Source organism: Globicephala melas, chromosome 19 (assembly GCF_963455315.2).
Source record: "Globicephala melas chromosome 19, mGloMel1.2, whole genome shotgun sequence".
NCBI classification, from domain to species: domain Eukaryota; kingdom Metazoa; phylum Chordata; class Mammalia; order Artiodactyla; family Delphinidae; genus Globicephala; species Globicephala melas.
In genome coordinates, this window is record NC_083332.1 from 47,998,709 (window position 1) to 48,016,997 (window position 18,289).

At 41.3% G+C, this 18,289-nt stretch overlaps 1 protein-coding gene across 1 annotated transcript in view; it reads left to right on the forward strand.

Moving 5' to 3' along the window:
- Nucleotides 1-865: 865 nt before the first annotated feature.
- The window catches only part of PKD1L3 (polycystin 1 like 3, transient receptor potential channel interacting), a 61,812-nt gene continuing 44,388 nt past the window's right edge, over nt 866-18,289 (forward strand). Inside the window, 9 exon segments of the mRNA XM_070044122.1 lie at nt 866-1,157; nt 1,813-1,923; nt 5,125-5,241; nt 7,203-7,376; nt 10,066-10,115; nt 12,249-12,443; nt 12,446-12,499; nt 17,916-18,109; nt 18,111-18,135. Of these exon segments, the coding sequence (XP_069900223.1) occupies nt 866-1,157; nt 1,813-1,923; nt 5,125-5,241; nt 7,203-7,376; nt 10,066-10,115; nt 12,249-12,443; nt 12,446-12,499; nt 17,916-18,109; nt 18,111-18,135 (1,212 nt within the window).

The window sequence follows — 18,289 nt, forward strand, 5'->3', positions numbered from 1 at the left end:
GAGAATTGATTCTTCCCTACAGTACGAAGTAGCGTGAATGACAAAATCAAAAGAACCTGTGCAGTCGTAGGCCAAAGCTGTGTTTATCTGCTAAGTGGCTACTTAGTTTGGCAAAATTTGAATTGCATTGGTTTTCAGTTTTGTTTATATTTAGTTTCTATTCATTCTTTCATCAAATATTGATTCTTTGGCTTTTATGATTATGTAAGAGCTTTAGGAGAGAGATTACGCCTAGTTTTGTGTATAAATATATTTAAGAAACAATACAATAATTTAAATCCATCGTAGGGGTCTGCAAGAATGGTTTTCTTTAAAAAAATACATCACTAAATTTTTAGCAACACTGACTTAGATATTCATCGTCCTCTATCCCCTTACAGCTTAGACTTAGCAAATAAAGATCTATTATAAAGTTAAAGGTATAGCCGGTTGTGTAGACACAGGTGGTGCTGCCCTAGCTATGAAGGCCCATTGCTTTATTGATCTCTGGCATTTGTTTTCAGCTTATAGGAACTCCACCTGCGTCCTTAAAACAAAACCTTTTGTCTCCTTGACAAATTATTACCAATTTCTAAAAGAATAATACTAATAAGATAAACCCACCAAGAATGTATTTAAAGGACCAGGCAGCTGCTGAGCCCCAACACGTTTTTTTAAATTTATTTATTTTTTATTTTTGGCTGCGTTGGGTCTTCGTTGCTGCGCGTGGGCTTTCTCTAGTTGCGGCGAGCAGGGGCTATTCTTCTTTGCGGTGCGCGGGTTTCTCATTGCAGCGGCTTCTCTCGCGGAGCACGGGCTCTAGGCGCGCGGGCTTCAGTAGCTGTGTGAGCCTCTGCACTTTTCATGTGCACAGTGCACAGAGAAAATGTTCTTCAAAAGAAGAACCTGGCTTTGGTTATACATCACAACAGGTATCGTTCTAGGAAATGAGCTGGATAGCCCAGAGCAACATGGAGAACATAATTGTTATCAGCTTAACAGGTTTCATTGCAGCTTTCAGGAAGCAGAAGATTACTGTCGTGCTCAGAGAGGACACCCTGCTTGCACTTGGAACCAGGAGGTTCAAGACCTCCGGGACTTTCTGGAAGAAGGAAAGAAGTGGTACGTTGGGGAAAATCTAACGCTGCTGGGAAAACATCAAGAAAAAAACAACCCAGGTAAGGCTCTGAGGTTTAGTGTTTATGAAGGAAACTTCCTTACTTTTACTGAGACAAGCCAAGAGAAGGAAAAAAAATTAAATCTTTCCCCTTTTGTATACAGAAAGAGCAATCACTTCACTTTGTTACCATCATTCCTCTGAAATATCTCCACTTTTGTGCTTCAGCCTTGGTTTGTGTCAGAAAAATGATGAGATTTTTCTCAGAGCCTCTCTAAAGTTAACTTACCTGCTATTTCACTAAAAGTGTCGCGCAAGATTCTGAAATGGGAATCCTTTTACGGTCACTTTTTTTTCCTGGTAAATATCTCTTTATCCTCTGCCCCACGTTTCCTAACAGAACCTTGGAGAGAAATTATTTGCCTCTTGTCTTTCTTACACAGATATTTTCAAAATTATGCACCATAATCCTGTGGTCTTAGAGAAAAATCCAAGGCATTATTATATCATCATCATCTTCATTGAAGTCTAGGTAAATTAATACTAAGCCTTGTGGTAATGCATAATATGAAAAAATAAACAATCTCTAATTTGTTGGGGGGGCAATCCTAAATTTCCATCTATTGGAAGCTAGCAGGATTTGGTCTTCATAGTTATATTTTTCTAAATGTTCGACTTTTGAGTATGAGCCTCATCCGGGTCTGGTCTCCCTGCAGCAGATGTCACAGCCCACTGGGCCCCCACGCCCACCTGCATTTACCTGTTCCGAAACCCCAGTCGGATCTCGTCAAAAGTGGACTTGTGCTCACTGGGGCATGAGTTCATTTGCCAGGCTGTTAAGTGATGAGACCACATGCTGCCAAAGACCTAATTGTCACAAACTGATTGTAAACAAGGAGAACGTGTGAGAGCAGTAGGTAAAGAGTCTGTGAGTGATGGACGGGAGAGGCTTCCTCCTGCAGCCCCTCTGGTAGTTGGGCAGAGCCATTCCTTGACGTTCCCTTCACTTCCTGACTTGGTGGGCTGTGGGAGAAAGTGTACTGATAAACCCCATTAACCACATGTACCCCTCCAGTCCTTTTAGCATTTGGGCTTTAGGGGGAAGAACAGGAAACAAAGGAGGAACACAGAATACAGTGGAATATAGGGGAGCTTGTTATCATTTAGAGGTTTGCTTCTTCAGAGGTAGGAGGTGAGAATTAAGCAGGGGGTGTGCATAGTTGGGTTTTTTTTTTCAATTAACGTTCTTCATGCAGTAGTCACAAAGCATTTGTTCATAGCTCAGTGAATTGACAGAGAATTCTGAGAATTCTCAATGATGTCTCAGACTGTTTAGGTAAAAATCTTGTTGCACTTTTTTAAAAAAAATCACAAATACATTCTTATTAAAACATACAGCAGCTCTGGATGCTTCATAGAACAGAATACATTGCAATATTTCTCTATTACAAGATAAAAAAAGATCACCTTCCTCAAATACTGGCTATTGAAAGGGCCCAGTATTTCGAAGTAATATATTTCTAGCTTCAGACCTCTCCTTCGTCACCCTTTCAAGCTCTTTGTGATATCTTTGTCCCTTTTGCCATAACGCGCATGCTATTTTTAAAAATTGATTTGTATCGGAGTATAGTGGCTTTACAAAGTTGTGTTAGTTTCTGCTGTAAGCATGCTATTGTTAATGAGGCCAAGGCTGTGAGCATAATCTCTGCACAAGTCAAGTGCCCAAGTGTTTCGTTCTTACAAACTGCATCCCTAGAACTGGCAGCCATCTTACAACTGTGCGCTTTTCTCATCACAGGAGTTTGTTTCGCCAGACCCATCTCCAGGATTGGAAAAACAACCCCTAATGTAGTCTAAATAGTGTTGATTGTCCATCCATTTTTCACTCTCCAAGAGTTGAGCTTTTAGACTTTCTCAGTTATTCTTGGTTTTGGAGTGAAGGTGCATTTCCCGGTATTATTTTTCACGTACTGGCAAGAGATTTCTGCTGTAGAACATAGAAAGTTTGTGCAGAAGAAAATCTTGGACAAAAAGAATTCTGTTCAATTTACCCAAGCCAGTTCTGTAAATTCTGAGTCTATGTTCCGATAATGAGAGGAAGTAGGTCACTGCAGTGAAGAGCTGGAGCTGTGGAGTCGGGCTTCCTGGGTTCCCATCTTGTTTCTGCGACCCTGGGCAAGCAGCTTAACCTCCATGCAGCCCAGTGTCCTTCCAAGGATGGTTATGAGGATTAATTAAGACAATACAAATAAGGTATTAGAACAATTCACATACTATAGCAATTATTACTGTTAACGTTATTGTGCAGTTTCAATTTTTTGTTCAAAGTTTACCTTCTGCTTCTAGATAGCTCCACATTCATGTCAAAGGTGAAAACACTTTTGGAGATCCAATATTGGTATTAACCATTATTATCAGAGTGTTTATACATCTTATTATGAATTTAAGAAATGCCTCTTCCAAAATAGCATGCCGGTAGGAGAAATATCTGTAAATGTTCAGAAACTTAACGTTCAAAAAAGAAGTCTGATGCTTCATATTATTGTACAATATTACTTCAGATACTTATTGACTTTTTCAACATTTGAATAGTTGAACTCATTTTTCATTTACTTTAAAAATAAAAACACTTAAAGCTCACATGTAAGAGCATTAAGAAATTGGAACAGTGAACAAGTTGGAATAAAAAGTAACAGTTTGTGTTAAAAGTGGTGTTGTAATAGGGTTAATATTCCTCTTGTAAGTGCCAAGACAGCTGTACTGGTTGTGAAAGCTTTGAAATACTTCCATGCCATTGGGAAAGTAAAGTAATATTATAAACTCATTACTTCAAACTAACGATCATAGGATGATATGACAGCCATTGATAAATGGAGATCTATCCTAGAGACATCTGAAAAATATTTTTAGACCTATCTGCCATTCTGGCTAAGGTCGCAGTGTTGCACATCCTTTGAAACACTCTGTGCTTTAGGAGAAGCACCAGCATATCATTAGCTCAAATTACATACTTGCTACTACTTCTGAATAATGTAGCTTTGACTTTGGTTTTGTTGTTAGTGTGTTATATCTCTTGTTTAAGTAGTACATGCGTGATGTTTTGATATTTATAAATTCAGTAGTTTGTAATAAAATATGAAACACAAGTTCCCACAATCCCTAATGAAAAAATGGATCTAGGGAATAGTCACCAATGGCTGCTAGACTAATAGTTATTCGTTATCACACAGATATTATGTGACTCCTGATGGAAGTACTTGACACCACCTACTAAGCATTCTTATAGAAAGTAGAACTTGAATCTGATTAAGCCTCTAGAGCCAACCAGTTTATAAAAAGTCAGAACTGAGAGCATGTGAGATGGCACCATGGGAATACAGTCATCAAAATCCAAAACTGGGAAGCTTTACAGGATAAACGACTCAGGTTTTACAATAAAGACATGGCAAGATTGAGGGGAGAGAATGAGGAGGAAGTGGGAAAGGGCCACCCAGGAGAGTGGAAGTGAGAATAGACTAGGGAAATACTTAGATTACCAGGCAGGGTGAACGCAGGCCCCTCGTGGTTCATGATCCTGAATTTAAGCTGAGACGTAGTCAACGGGGTTGTATGATTTCTCCAGCCACGTTCAGCAGCGTGATAAGAGACAGCAAATATACACAGAGAGGCACATTCAAGAATGCTGTTGCCCACCTTCTGAACTCTTTAATCTCTACCAATAAGGATTATCGAATACAAAGGAGAATCTTATGCTTAGAATGTAATTTCCTAAAGTAAACTTAATTCTCTGTATTCTCACTGTTGACCCAGTTGGTGGACCTAATTCTGAGATGTTGTGACTGTGCTCCAGAGCAGAAGACCTACTTCAGAATTCCTACGTTGTTGTTCTTTTTAAAAACGACTGGATAGTTATCTTTAATTTGTTTAACATGTGTTTTAATTATCACATGTGTGCATACTGATTATTTTGTAGACTTCCACCTAGCGTTTTATCCTATAAGTTAACTTTTGCATTGGCCTCCAAATAGATGCCTTTTCAGACCAAGATGCCAGTTATGAAAGAAATGGGAATAATTCTCATTCACATAGGAAACCCAAAAGGACAAAAAGAGAAGTCACAATACCGAGAAACAAAATGACCTCAGGTAATGTGTAGTGAAATCAATTCCACCCTTAAGGGATGCACAAGACTTAATGCCGAAATGTGTCCACATCACGGGTACTCAGTAAATATTCTTTACATTCTATTTTGTCTGATCTTAATATTGCAGTGTTTGCTTTCATTTTTTTAAATTTATTTATTTGTTTTTATTTTTGGCTGTGTTGGGTCATCGTGCTGTGCGTGGGCTTTCTCTAGTTGTGACGAGAGGGGGATATTCTTTGTTGCGGTGTACGGGCTTCTCATTGCGGTGGCTTCCCTTATTGCAGAGCATAGGCTCTAGGTGCGTGGGCTTCAGTAGTTGTGGCACGTGGGCTCAGTAGTTGTGGCTCGCAGCCTGTAGAGTGCAGGCTCAGTAGTTGTGGCGCCCGGGCTTCATTGCTCCGCAGCATGTGGGATCTTCCTGGATCAGGACTCGAACCCATGTCCCCTGCAGTGGCAGGCAGATTCTTAACCACTGTTCCACCAGGGAAGCCCTAAGAAAAGTTTTTTTCCCACAAAAGTTTCCATCAAAAAAGAGTCGTGTTAAAGCCCTTGCAAAGTCCTTCATATCGTGGTATTCTCCCTTTTTTAAAAAACAATTTTGAAAAACAAATACTATTTGGGGAAAATGCATGAGTATGAAATGACCTCAATCAATATCAATGTTGGCTAATTATAGAGATCACCTGACAGAATGGGTGAAAAAAGAGACAAATTTAAAGTGGATCTAGGGTTTCCTTGGTGGTGCAGTGGTTGAGAATCCACCTGCCAGTGCAGGGGACACGGGTTCGAGCCCTGGTCCAGGAAGATCCCACATGCTGTGGAGCAACTAAGCCCACGCGCCACAACTACTGAGCCTGTGCTCTAGAGCCCGCAAACCACAACTACTGACCCCATGTGCCACAACTACTGAGCCCCCGCACCTAGAGCCCGTGCTCCGCAACAGGAGAAGCCATGGCAATGAGAAGCCCGCGTACCGCAATGAAGAATAGCCCCCGCTCGCCGAAACTAGAGAAAAGCCCGCACGCAGCAACGAAGACCCAACGCAGCCAAAAATAAATAAAATAAATAAATTTTTTAAAAACTCTTTAAAAAACTAAAAATAATAAAAACAAAGTGGATCTAATGATATTCTTAGGGGTGGCAGCGCACAACTTCAAGGGTTGGGTGTCCTTGTCAACAAGCCCCTTAAGTATCCTTTAAAAAAGCAATTTAGAAAGTGTGATTGTTGCAGAGACATTCTCTCATCTAGAGAGAATATGTATCTAAAAAACAAATGTAAAAATCAGCTTTTCTGAATACTTTGTAAATGAGTACTTGTGAGTTGGGAAAAAAGATAGTGATAGAATTAGACGGAAGTAAAGATGAGATATTTTGGAAAACCTAAATAATTCTGAAATTTCTTCTGGTTATAATGAAAGCAGTGATGTTGAAGATGCATTTGAAAAGTTTGAATAAAGCTATGTCATGAAATTGAGTTTCACAAGAGCAAAGCTTCTAAATGAATATACTACTTTGTATAACGTGATTTTAATTATGCCTTTGTAAAACTAAATTACTGAATTAAATAAGTAGACATTTGTTTCACATACATCCTTCAAGTTTATATAGTCAAATTTGCTCAAAAATAACTTTTAAAAAATCTCATTGAGAAAGGAGGTCACCTCATATTTATGTATGTGGGGGTCCTTTAAAAAATTTTGTCACTTTGCTTTAGCTGTGTGCCTACTAAATTTCATGTGAATGCATCTAATTATTTCACTCACTGAGAATATTTTTATAGTAGAGTTTATCATATTCAACTTTATTTTAATAACATGTCATTCCTTGCCTTGTTCTGTGCCTTCTGGTTCTAACGCTTCCTTGCTTTTGTCTTTTGTTGAAATTTTGTTCTTCAGTAGTCTTGTGTTAATTATTTACCTTCAAGAAGCTTTTTAAACACATTCTTTTTTTTTTTTTTTGCAGTACGCTGGCCTCTCACTTGTGGCCTCTCCCGTTGCGGAGCACAGACTCCGGACGCGCAGGCTCAGCGGCCATGGCTCACTGGCCTAGCCGCTCCGCGGCATGTGGGATCTTCCCGGACCGGGGCACGAACCCGTGTCCCCTGCATCGGCAGGCAGACTCTCAACCACTGCGCCAGCAAGGAAGCCCTAAACACATTCTTATACTTACGTTTTTCTAGTTGTCGGGCTCAGGAATGAAACAGTCTCTCTTGAAATCCCTTCATCTGGTTATAGAATTATAGCACAGGTTAGTTTTTTTCACCTCCCCACCCTCACTCACTAGATCTTGTTAGGATATTCTGTGGGTTTTATTCAGGTTATTGTTATAGTAAATAATTATTTTTATACTATACAACTTCAGAATACTTTTTTCATGCTTTTATCAAAGCCAGATTTCCAACAATAATTTAGAATTTATTTGTTTTAACTGGTTTCGTATTTATCACCAACCACTTTGTACCATAACTTTCCACTTCCGAGTTCTTAATTTCGTTTCATCTCTATTCCAATTGTTTTTTCAAGAAAGATCTATTGGTGGAAATATTTCGGGAGCTTGTGAATAATCAAAAGGGGTCTTTCTTGTCCCTTCCTAATGTTAAAGGAAAACTTTCCCCAGACAATTTACTGATCTAGTAAGCTTTTATTCAGTGACTCATGAGTTGGGCAACATCCACTCTGGCAGACAGAAAGGATCTCTTAAGAGCTGTACAAGGGGAGAGATTTTTATAGAGATGAGCAGGAGCAAGGAGGTTGTACTGGGCATTTACTAAGTGGTTAATGCAAGTTTACTTCTCTTAGAAGGAGCAAAGGGAAGTGATGGAGCTGGGTTATGTAACTTGTACTGGGCAGGCAGGCACTGACTGGTTGACTTTGGCCTTCCTTTCCTGGAAGAGCTGTTTGCTGATGCGGGGCTTAGCATGAGTGACTCCATCTTGGGCCTGATCTGGTTACTTTAACATCAGTGAGGCATATGTTAGCAGGGTGTACAGTTAAAAGGTAGGATCAGTTGCTGTAACAAAGGCCAAAATGGTAGCTTAAACAAAATGGAAGTTCATTTCTCTTTTACATAACAGTCTGAGTAAGAGGTCTAAGGCTGAAAGGATCAGTGGTTTACAGGACCCAAGCTCTTCCTTGTTCTGCCATCATCAACTTGCAGCATCCATCTCAGGTCTATAAAAGCTGCTTTATCACCCTGCACTCTATGTTCACGGTCCAGCAAGTGGGAAGGAGAGAGGGGTGGGGTGGGGACTGATCTTTTTTTTTTTTTTTAAGGGCACAGCCTGGAAATTGCATCTACTACTTCTCATATCCCATTGGCCAGGACCTGATCACATGCCCACACCACTGCAAGCAAGGAGGGCTGGGAAACGTAGTCCTTAGCTGGACTGCCATGTTCTCATGGAAGGAAGGGAGGACATAGTAGAGAATAACCAACACTCTACAATGAAAGTGATGCAGTTCTTTCCTCACAGTCTTCCCCCTCAAAACTCTGTAGACATCATTGTCTTTTGGCGCTTAATGCCACAGTGGAAAAGATTAAGGCTGGCCACTCCCCCTTTTTTCTGGTAGCCTTTTTTCCCCGTATCAGATTGCTTGTAGAATTTTTTAATCCTTGTGCTACAGAAACTTTCCTTTAGCATGCATCTAGGTTACTTTTCACCGATTTTGCCTAGAATGTGATGTGGCATATATACATCTTTTTTAGCTTATGAAAGTTTTATTCTATTCTACCCACTTACCCCCTCTATCTCATTTGCTCTGGTTTTGTCCCTGAGCAATACCAGTTATCTATGTGCTATCCTGCTGGCTCCTGTCCTCCATATCTTTCCTGTCATTCTTTTAAGTGAAACGATGGTTTCCTATTTATCACTCTCGTACATTCTGAAAGAACTCCTGACATTTATCCTGCGTACCACTGATTGGACTTTTCCACCTCAGTTCTGTCCTGTATTACCTCCAACATGGATCTAAATTTTTCTGTAGCATTTTTGGTTTTCTTGAAATCCTCTACTATCATTTATTTCTCTTTTAATCTATCTCATTCTTATGCATATTAGCTTCAGTTGGTTTATCTTTAAGATTCTCTGTTTCGCAGTACAGACAAAAAAAACCAGACTGTTTCAATTAAGGATGTTAAACAGCTTTCTGAAATAGTCTTCTGGATTTTGCTGTTGATGATTTTCAGAGCTACACTTTCCTCTGTGTCCTTTGGAGTCAATTCCCAGGTTCTAAAGTGCTATTCATAGGCTCCATGTTATTCTTTGTTTTTTTCCTTATCTTTTAAGGCAAGATCTGTCAAAACGCATTTGTCTAAGACTAAGAAATTGTATCACCCTGAACTCAGCAGCCTGTTGGCTTATTTAGTGGTCATAACCCCTTCTCAGATCGACGGTTGAAGTTCTGGGTTAGTTTGCTGTTCTCAGCAAGCTGTCAACCTAATGACCCTAATCTGAGGTGAGGTTTTACTCAGCTCTACATACATTGCTTTAATTTTCACATCATTGGATATTATTACACCGGTTCTCAAGATGAGAAAACTAAGAGGTTAAGTCATTTGCTCGAGGCTTCATAGTTACAGTGAAAGGCAAACCAGCTCTGGACCCCAGATTTTTGACTTGTAGAATCCAGTTTCTGTTTTCAATCCTCCATCCTGTTAGTCAGTCTTCTGGCTTGTCTACAGACGTATCAACAGGGGGAAATGATCACTGTGGTTTCCTATATAAAACAGTTTGTGTTGTTTTTAGCCGTGAATAATCCAAGTAAAATAGAACTATTTCTATCCTAAAACTTTTCCTTGAGCTTCATTGACTTTCTTTTTCCTATAGTGGTCGCTCATCTTTCAACCACATGCCACCAACCTGCTCGTGCTACTCTGGTAAGTACTGACCTTCACAGTGCGCATCTTGGAATATTATTCTTTTTGTCATTCTTGGTGGGTCCTGGCAGAACTCTACTCTGTCTCGTAGAGGGCTCTGGATGTAATTTTTGAAGAAGGAAAGGAAAGTACTTAAGTGCAGGAAAGAATCAGGTTTGGTGGATGCTTTATTAAAGAAAATTTGAAAGCCTCTGTTTGGCTTTCATGTTGGTACAGTTAGCATTTGTTGGGTGGTTGTTGGTTTATTCCCTGCTTCATCCCAAAAGAGGACTTGTGGCATCTTACCAAAATATATGCAATGCAATAAAGTTTAATAATTCTTTTAGGGGCTTCCCTGGTGGCGCAGTGGTTGAGAGTCCGCCTGCCGATGCAGGGCACGTGGGTTCGTGCCCCGGTCCGGGAGGATCCCACGTGCCGCAGAGCAGCTGGGCCCGTGAGCCATGGCCACTGAGCCTGCGCGTCCGGAACCTGTGCTCCGCAGCAGGAGAGGCCACAACAGTGAGAGGCCCGCGCAAAATAAATAAATTAATTAAAAAAAATAATTTTTAAATAGGGAAAAAGAAATCTTGAGTGAAAGGAAAATAAGGGTAGGACATCTGCATAATCTATAAATTTCACCTTCAAGGGAATTCCCTGGCAGACCAGTGGTTAGGGCTCCATGCTTCCACTGTAGGGGGCACGGGTTCAATCCCTGGTCAGGGAATTAAAATCCCGCAAGCCACTCAGCATGGCCAAAAAAAAAAAATTTCACCTTCAAGAAACTTCTCAGCCTTCTTGCCTCTGTGTCCTGCATAGAAACCTTTTAGTGGATGTCTAAATATAGATGCATATTTATTTGATCCAACATTAAATGCAAAATGTAAGTTTTCTAGCAACATAAAAGAGAACAGGGGTGAAATAAATGCCCCTCAAAGCAGCATTTCCGAAGTGATATTCTGTAAGATAACAACCAACATTCTTAAAATGTTGCCAGAAGGAAGGAAAACAAAGCTTTTTTGTTTGTTTGTTTGTTTTTTGCTGTACGCGGGCCTCTCACTGTTGTGGCCTCTCCCGCTGCGGAGCACAGGCTCCGGATGCGCAGGCTCAGCGGCCATGGCTCACGGGCCCAGCTGCTCCGCGGCACGTGGGATCCTCCCGGACCGGGGCACGAACCCGTGTCCCCTGCATCGGCAGGCGGACTCTCAACCACTGCGCCACCAGGGAAGCCCAACAAAGGTTTTTGACCTTAGGACTTCTCAGAGCCTTTCATGTGCCGAAGCCTAACCACTGCGCACCGTCTCCGAGCAGCCGTTCTACACTGTGCATGTGCCTCCTCCTGATCTCCCTGCTTCCAGGCCTGGCCCCTTGCTGTCCCCTCTCAACCCAGCAGTCCGAGGGGGTCCAGCACAATCAGATCATCCTGCTGCTCGTCAGAGCCCCCCAGTATCTTCCCATCTCATGGAGAGTAAAATCATGCTCTTCTTGATCGCCTGACGTGACATGCTCTCTCCACCCTCGTCCCTTCCTCCCACCCCACCCCGGGACCTTCCTGGCCTCCCCCAATTCCCCCTTTTTCTCATCTAGCCTTCTTGTTCCTCAAAGCCAGAAGGCTATGGCCTCAGGGCCTTTTCACCCCTCAAATGTCCATTTCCAATGTATTGGCAGAGCTCTCTCTCTCCCTATATCCAACTGTCAGCAAAAATGCCCTCTCCTGATAGCTGAGCACCCTTTCTCTTCATCTGCTTACCTTTGTTTTTTATGTTTTTTCCTTTACTTTATTCAGTACACGATACAATTTGGGTATCTGCCACCATTACAAAAATGGAGGCTCCGTGAGGGCAAGAACTTGGCTTGTTTTGTTCATTGCTGTATCCTCAGTTCCCCAGAACATTGCTTCACATAGTAGATGTTTAATTATAATTTAGTGAATGGTTGACAGTGAGCCCAATAATATAAATTGTGAATTTTAAAGAAGGTACTATGGTTTGCCACTTTCTCAAAACTGTTAGTGCACAGTATCTTTTTGAGAGAAATGCCTATTACTACCTCACAGGGCATGGGGGTTCTAGAACACTTTTAGAAATACTGCCTTAATTATTCATCCTTTGGTATAATCATATTCAGCCTTTTCCTTTGCATATTTTAATCTTTTAGTCCAAGACCCCGCGCCATTCCATCAGCCCATTTCCTTCAATACCACCTGGAGTCACACAGCAGGGAGTATCAGTCATGCCTGTACCTACCAGCCAGCCTCTCCCTGTGCCACCAGAGCTCACCAGACCTGCATCTGTAACACATGCTGGAAAAGCTCCGGTAGAAATAACTTCAAGCCCCAAAGAGGACTCACATTCCAGAGTGTCTTCACCACTCATCCACAAGCGTCATTTCACAACACATCTGATCAGGTAAATATGGAAAATTGAAGTCACAACTTGGGTACCCTTGTGACCCTGAAAAAACACTTTTACTCTTTCTTTCTAATATGGTGATGTTTCAAGAAAATGATGCTGGAAAGGAGCCGGGTTCACCCTTTACCTCTGAGCGGAACCTAAGAATGCATGACAGATGATGGGGTTCAGGGCAGGCTGCCCCAGAATGTGCCGAAGATGGTGAAGGCCCAACAAACTCAAGAAGAGCTTTTTTTTTTTTTTTTTTTTTTTTTTTGTGGTACGTGGGACTCTCACTGTTGTGGCCTCTTCCGTTGAGGAGCACAGGCTCCGGATGCACAGGCTCAGCGGCCATGGCTCACGGGCCCAGCTGCTCCGCAGCATGTGGGATCTTCCCGGACCGCGGCACGAACCCATGTCCCCTGCATCAGCAGGCAGACTCTCAACCACTGCGCCACCAGGGAAGCCAAGAAGAGCTTTTTACCTCCCTCTTAATTGCCAAAAAGAAATTAGATAGGGAGCCTGTACCAGGAAGAGAGCTATTACCAAATATAACTTTCCTTGCATTAGAAACACATCTCCGCATGGTGTGGCGAACATTTGTTTACCAGACCTTTCCTCCTCGCATCTTCTGTGAAATGTCTTCCTCCCCTTTGATGTCCCAGACCCCTACCCCCTTCTCCTTAGCTCAGGATGGCAGCTAAACCTCAGCAGCCTGCCTTTGAGTCTCCCATCTTTGGGACTCCCATACATACGTAATTAAATTTGTTTTTCTCTTGTTAATCTGTCTTATGTCAACTTAAAAATTACTAGACCAGCCAAAGGACCTGGAAGGGAAGAAGGGAAAAGTATTCCTCCCCTGACAAACAAGCCTATATCCCAATTAAAAGCAAAAACTAAAACAAGTCCATGAAAATATTCCACAATGGGTTTTATACCCATTTCAGGATTTAATGTCTTCTTTTTTTTACTTTAATTTTATTTATTTTTTTATACAGCAGGTCCTTATTAGTCATCAATTTTATACACATCAGTGTATACACGTCAATCCCAATTGACCAATTCATCACACCACCACCACCACCACCACCCCGCGGCTTTCCCCACTGGTGTCCATACATTTGTTCTCTACATCTGTGTCTCAGTTTCTGCCCTGCAAATGCGTTCATCTGTACCATTTTTCTAGTTTCCACATGTATGCATTAATATACGATATTTGTTTTTCTCTTTCTGACTTAGTTCACTCTGTATGATAGTCTCTGGATCCATCCACATCTCTACAAATGACCCAATTTTGTTCCTTTTTATGGCTGAGTAATATTCCATTGTATGTATGTACCACATCTTCTTTATCCATTTGTCTGTCTATGGGCATTTAGGTTGCTTCCATGACCTGGCTATTGTAAATAGTGCTGCAGTGAACATTGCAGTGCATGTGTCTGTTTGAATTATGGTTTTCTCTGGGTATATGCCTAGTAGTGGGATTGCTGGGTCATATGGTAATTCTATTTTTAGTGTTTTAAGGAACCTCCATACTGTTCTCCATAGTGGCAGAATCAATTGACATTTCAACCAACAGGGCAAGAGGGTTCCCTTTTCTCCACACCCTCTCCAGCATTTGTTGTTTGTAGATTTCCTGATGATGCCCATTCTAACTGGTGTGAGGTGATACCTCATTGTAGTTTTGATTTGCATTTCTCTATTAGTGATGATGAGCAGCTTTTCATGTGCTTCTTGGCCATGTGTATGTCTTCTTTGGAGAAATGTCTATTTAGGTCTTCTGCCCATTTTTGGATTGGGTTGTTTGTTTTTTTAAATATTGAGTTGCATGAGCTGTTTAGATATTTTGGAGATTAATCCTTTGTCCGTTGAGTCATTTGCAAATATTTTCCCCCGTTCTGAGGGTTGTCTTTTCGTCTTGTTTATGGTTTCCTTTGCTGTGCAAAAGCTTTGAAGTTTCTTTAGGTCCCATTTGTTTATTTTTGTTTTTATTTCGATTACTCTAGGAGGTGGATCAAAAAAGATCTTGCTGTGATTTATGTCAAAGAGTGTTCTTCCTGTTTTCCTCTAAGAGTTTTATAGTGTCCGATCTTACATTTAGGTCTCTAACCCATTTTGAGTTTATTTTTGTGTATGGTGTTAGGGAGTGTTCTAATTTCATTCTTTTACATGTAGCTGTCCAGTTTTCCCAGCACCGCTTATTGAAGACACTGTCTTTTCTCCATTGTATATCCTTGCCTCCTTTGTCATAGATTAGTTTATCATAGGTGCATGGGTTTATCTCTGTTTTTTTTAATCTTGTTCCATTGATCTGTTTCTCTTTTTGTGCCAGTACCATATTGTCTTGATTACTGTACCTTTGTAGTATAGTCTGAAGTCAGGGAGTCTGATTCCTCCAGCTCCGTTTTTTTCCCTCAAGACTGCTTTGACTGTGCGGGGTCTTTTGTGTCTTGATAAAAATTTTAAGATTTTTTGTTCTAGTTCCGTAAAAAATGCCATTGGTAATTTGATAGGGATTGCATTGAACCTGTAGATTGCTCTGGGTAGTATAGTCATTTTCACAATATTGATTATTCCAATCCAAGAACATGGTATATCTCTCCATCTGTTGGTATCATCTTTAATTTCTTTCATCAATGTCTTATAGTTTTCTGCATACATGTCTTTTGTCTCCCTAGGAAGGTTTATTCCTAGGTATTTGATTCTTTTTGTTGCAGTGGTAAATGGGAGTGTCCTTAATTTCTCTTTCAGATATTTCACCATTAGTGTATAGGAATGCAAGAGATTTCTGTGCATTAATTTTGTATCCTGCAACTTTACCAAATTCATTGATTAGCTCTAGTAGTTTTCTGGTAGCATCTTTAGGATTCTCTATGTATGCTATCATGTCATCTGCAAAGAGTGACAGTTTTACTTCTTCTTTTCCAATTTGTATTCCTTTTATTTCTTTACTTCTCTGATTGCAGTGGCTAGGACTTCCAAAGCTATGTTGAATAACAGTGGTGAGAGTGGACATCCTTGTCTTGTTTCTGATCGTAGAGGAAATGCTTTCAGTTTTTCACCATAGAGAATGATGTTTGCTGTGGGTTTCTTGTATATGGCCTTTATTATGTTGAGGTAGGTTCCCTCTATGCCCACTTTCTGGAGAGTTTTTATCATAAATGGGTGTTGAATTTTGTCAAAAGCTTTTTCTGCCTCTATTGAGATGATCATATGGTTTTTATTCTTCAATTTGTTACTATGATGTATCACATTGATTGATTTGCGTATATTGAAGAATCCTTGCATCCCTGGGATAAACCCCACTTGATCATGGTGTATGATCCTTTTAATGTGTTGTTGGATTCTGTTTGCTAGTATTTTGTTTTGAGGATTTTTGCATCTATATTCAGTGATATTGGTCTGTAATTTTCTTTTTTTGTAATGTCTTTGTCTGGTTTTGGTATCAGGGTGATGGTGGCCTCATAGAATGAGTTTGAGAGCGTTCCTTCCTCCGCAATTTTTTGGAAGAGTTTGAGAAGGATGGGTGTTAGCTCTTTAAATATTTGATAGAATTCACCTGTGAAGCCATCTGGTCCTGGACTTTTGTTTGTTGGAAGATTTTGGTTTTTTTTTCTTTTGCGGTACACAGGCCTCTCACTGTTGCGGCCTCTCCCGTTGCGGAGCACAGGCTCCAGACGTGCAGGCTCAGCGGCCATGGCTCACGGGCCCAGCCGCTCCGCGGCATGTGGGATCTTCCCGGACCGGGGCACGAACCCGTGTCCCCTGCATCGGCAGGCAGACTCAACCACTGCGCCACCAGGGAAGCCCCTTTGTTCCTGATCTTAGAAGAAATGGATTCAGTCTTTAAACATTGAGAATGATGTTGGCTGTGGGTTTGTCATATATGACCTTTATTATGTTGAGGTAGGGTCCCTCTGTGCCTACTTTCTGGAGAGTTTTTATCATAAATGGGTGTTGAATTTTGTCAAAAGCTTTTTCTGCATCTATTGACATTATCATACGGTTTTTATCCTTCAATTTGTTAATATGGTGTAGTACATTGATTTGCATATATTGAAGAATTCTTGCATTCCTGGGATAAATCCCACTTCATCATGGTGTATGATCCTTTTAATGTGCTGTTGGATTCTGTTTGCTAGTATTTTGTTGAGGATTTTTGCATCTGTGTTTATCAGGGATATCGGCCTGTAGTTTTCTTTTTTTGTGACATCTTCATCTGGTTTTGGTATCAGGGTGATGGTGGCCTCGTAGAATGAGTTTGGGAGTGTTCCTCCCTTTGCTATATTTTGGAAGAGTTTGAGAAGGATAGGTGTTAGCGCTTCTCTAAATGTTTGATAGAATTCACCTGTGAAGCCATCTGGTCCTGGGCTTTTGTTTGTTAGAAGATTTTTTAATCACAGTTTCAATTTCAGTGCTTGTGATTGGTCTTTTCATATTTTCTATTTCTTCCTGGTTCAGTCTCGGAAGTCTATTTCTAAGAATTTGTCCATTTCTTCCAGGTTGTCCATTTTATTGACATATAGTTGCTTGTAGTAATCTCTCATGACCTTTTGAATTTCTGCAGTGTTACTTCTCCGTTTTCATTTCTAATTCTGTTGATTTGAGTCTTCTCCCTTTTTTTCTTGATGAGTTTGTCTAATGGTTTATCAATTTTGTCTTCTCAAAGAACAAGCTTTTAGTTTTATTGATCTTTGCTATTGTTTCCTTCATTTCTTTTTCATTTATTTCTGATCTGATCTTTTTTTGTTTTTTTTGCGGTTGTGGCCTCTCCTGTTGCGAAGCACAGGCTCCAGACGTGCAGGCTCAGCGGCCGTGGCTCACAGTCCCAGCCGCTCCGCGGCATGTGGAATCTTCCCAGACCGGGGCACAAACCCATGTCCCCTGCATCGGCAGGCGGACTCTCAACCACTGCACCACCAGGGAAGCCCTAGCTACTCATTTTGATGTGTGATTATTTCATTTTTCTAAAACTCATAATACATTCTAATTCATTAGCTCTAAGTCTTAATTTATCAAAAGCATATGATTTTTTTTTTATTGGAACAGGAGTCATCCAAAGTCCCAGACTATATCACCGGTCATTTTCTTTAAAACCATTTGTGGTCTTCCCTGGTGGCACAGTGGTTGAGAGTCCGCCTGCCGATGCAGGGGACACGGGTTCGTGTCCCGGTCCAGGAAGTTCCCACGTGCCGCGGAGCAGCTGGGCCCATGAGCCATGGCCGCTGAGCCTGCACATCTGGAGCCTGTGCTCTGCAACGAGAGGCCACAATGGTGAGAGGCCTGTGTACCGCAAAAAAAACACAACAACAACAACAACAAAAAACCATTTGTGACTCTAGGCTTATCATTCCCCCATTTGTAAAATAAAATAATGATAATAATAGACCCTTCTGAAGAAAGGCTCTAATGGTATTTTTCCGCGCTTTGAAAGGCAGCTAAGTACCCTTGTTTGTTCTCAGATGAGCAACATACCCGGGTGCTGACTCCAGAGAGCCTGCAGTATGGGGTTGGCACCTACTACATAACAGCCCTGTTGAACAGAAGCAAGGAGGGTGCCCAGCAGACGCCCGCCCTGTTTCTGATGGTCACTGCCGTCACCCAGTGTTATTTCTGGGACAGCGGCAACCACGTGGATGAGCAGCGGATGCCAGGTCAGAAGCTGCCCACTTGTGCCGCTCTCCCACCTCGGCTGGCAGTAAACTCAGTGCTCTGTCATCTCATTTGGGGCGGCCCAGAAAGCAAAAGCGTTGGAAGGGAGATAAATCAGCCTGGTTAAAAGTAGGAGGCGTGTGTGGTGGGCTGAGA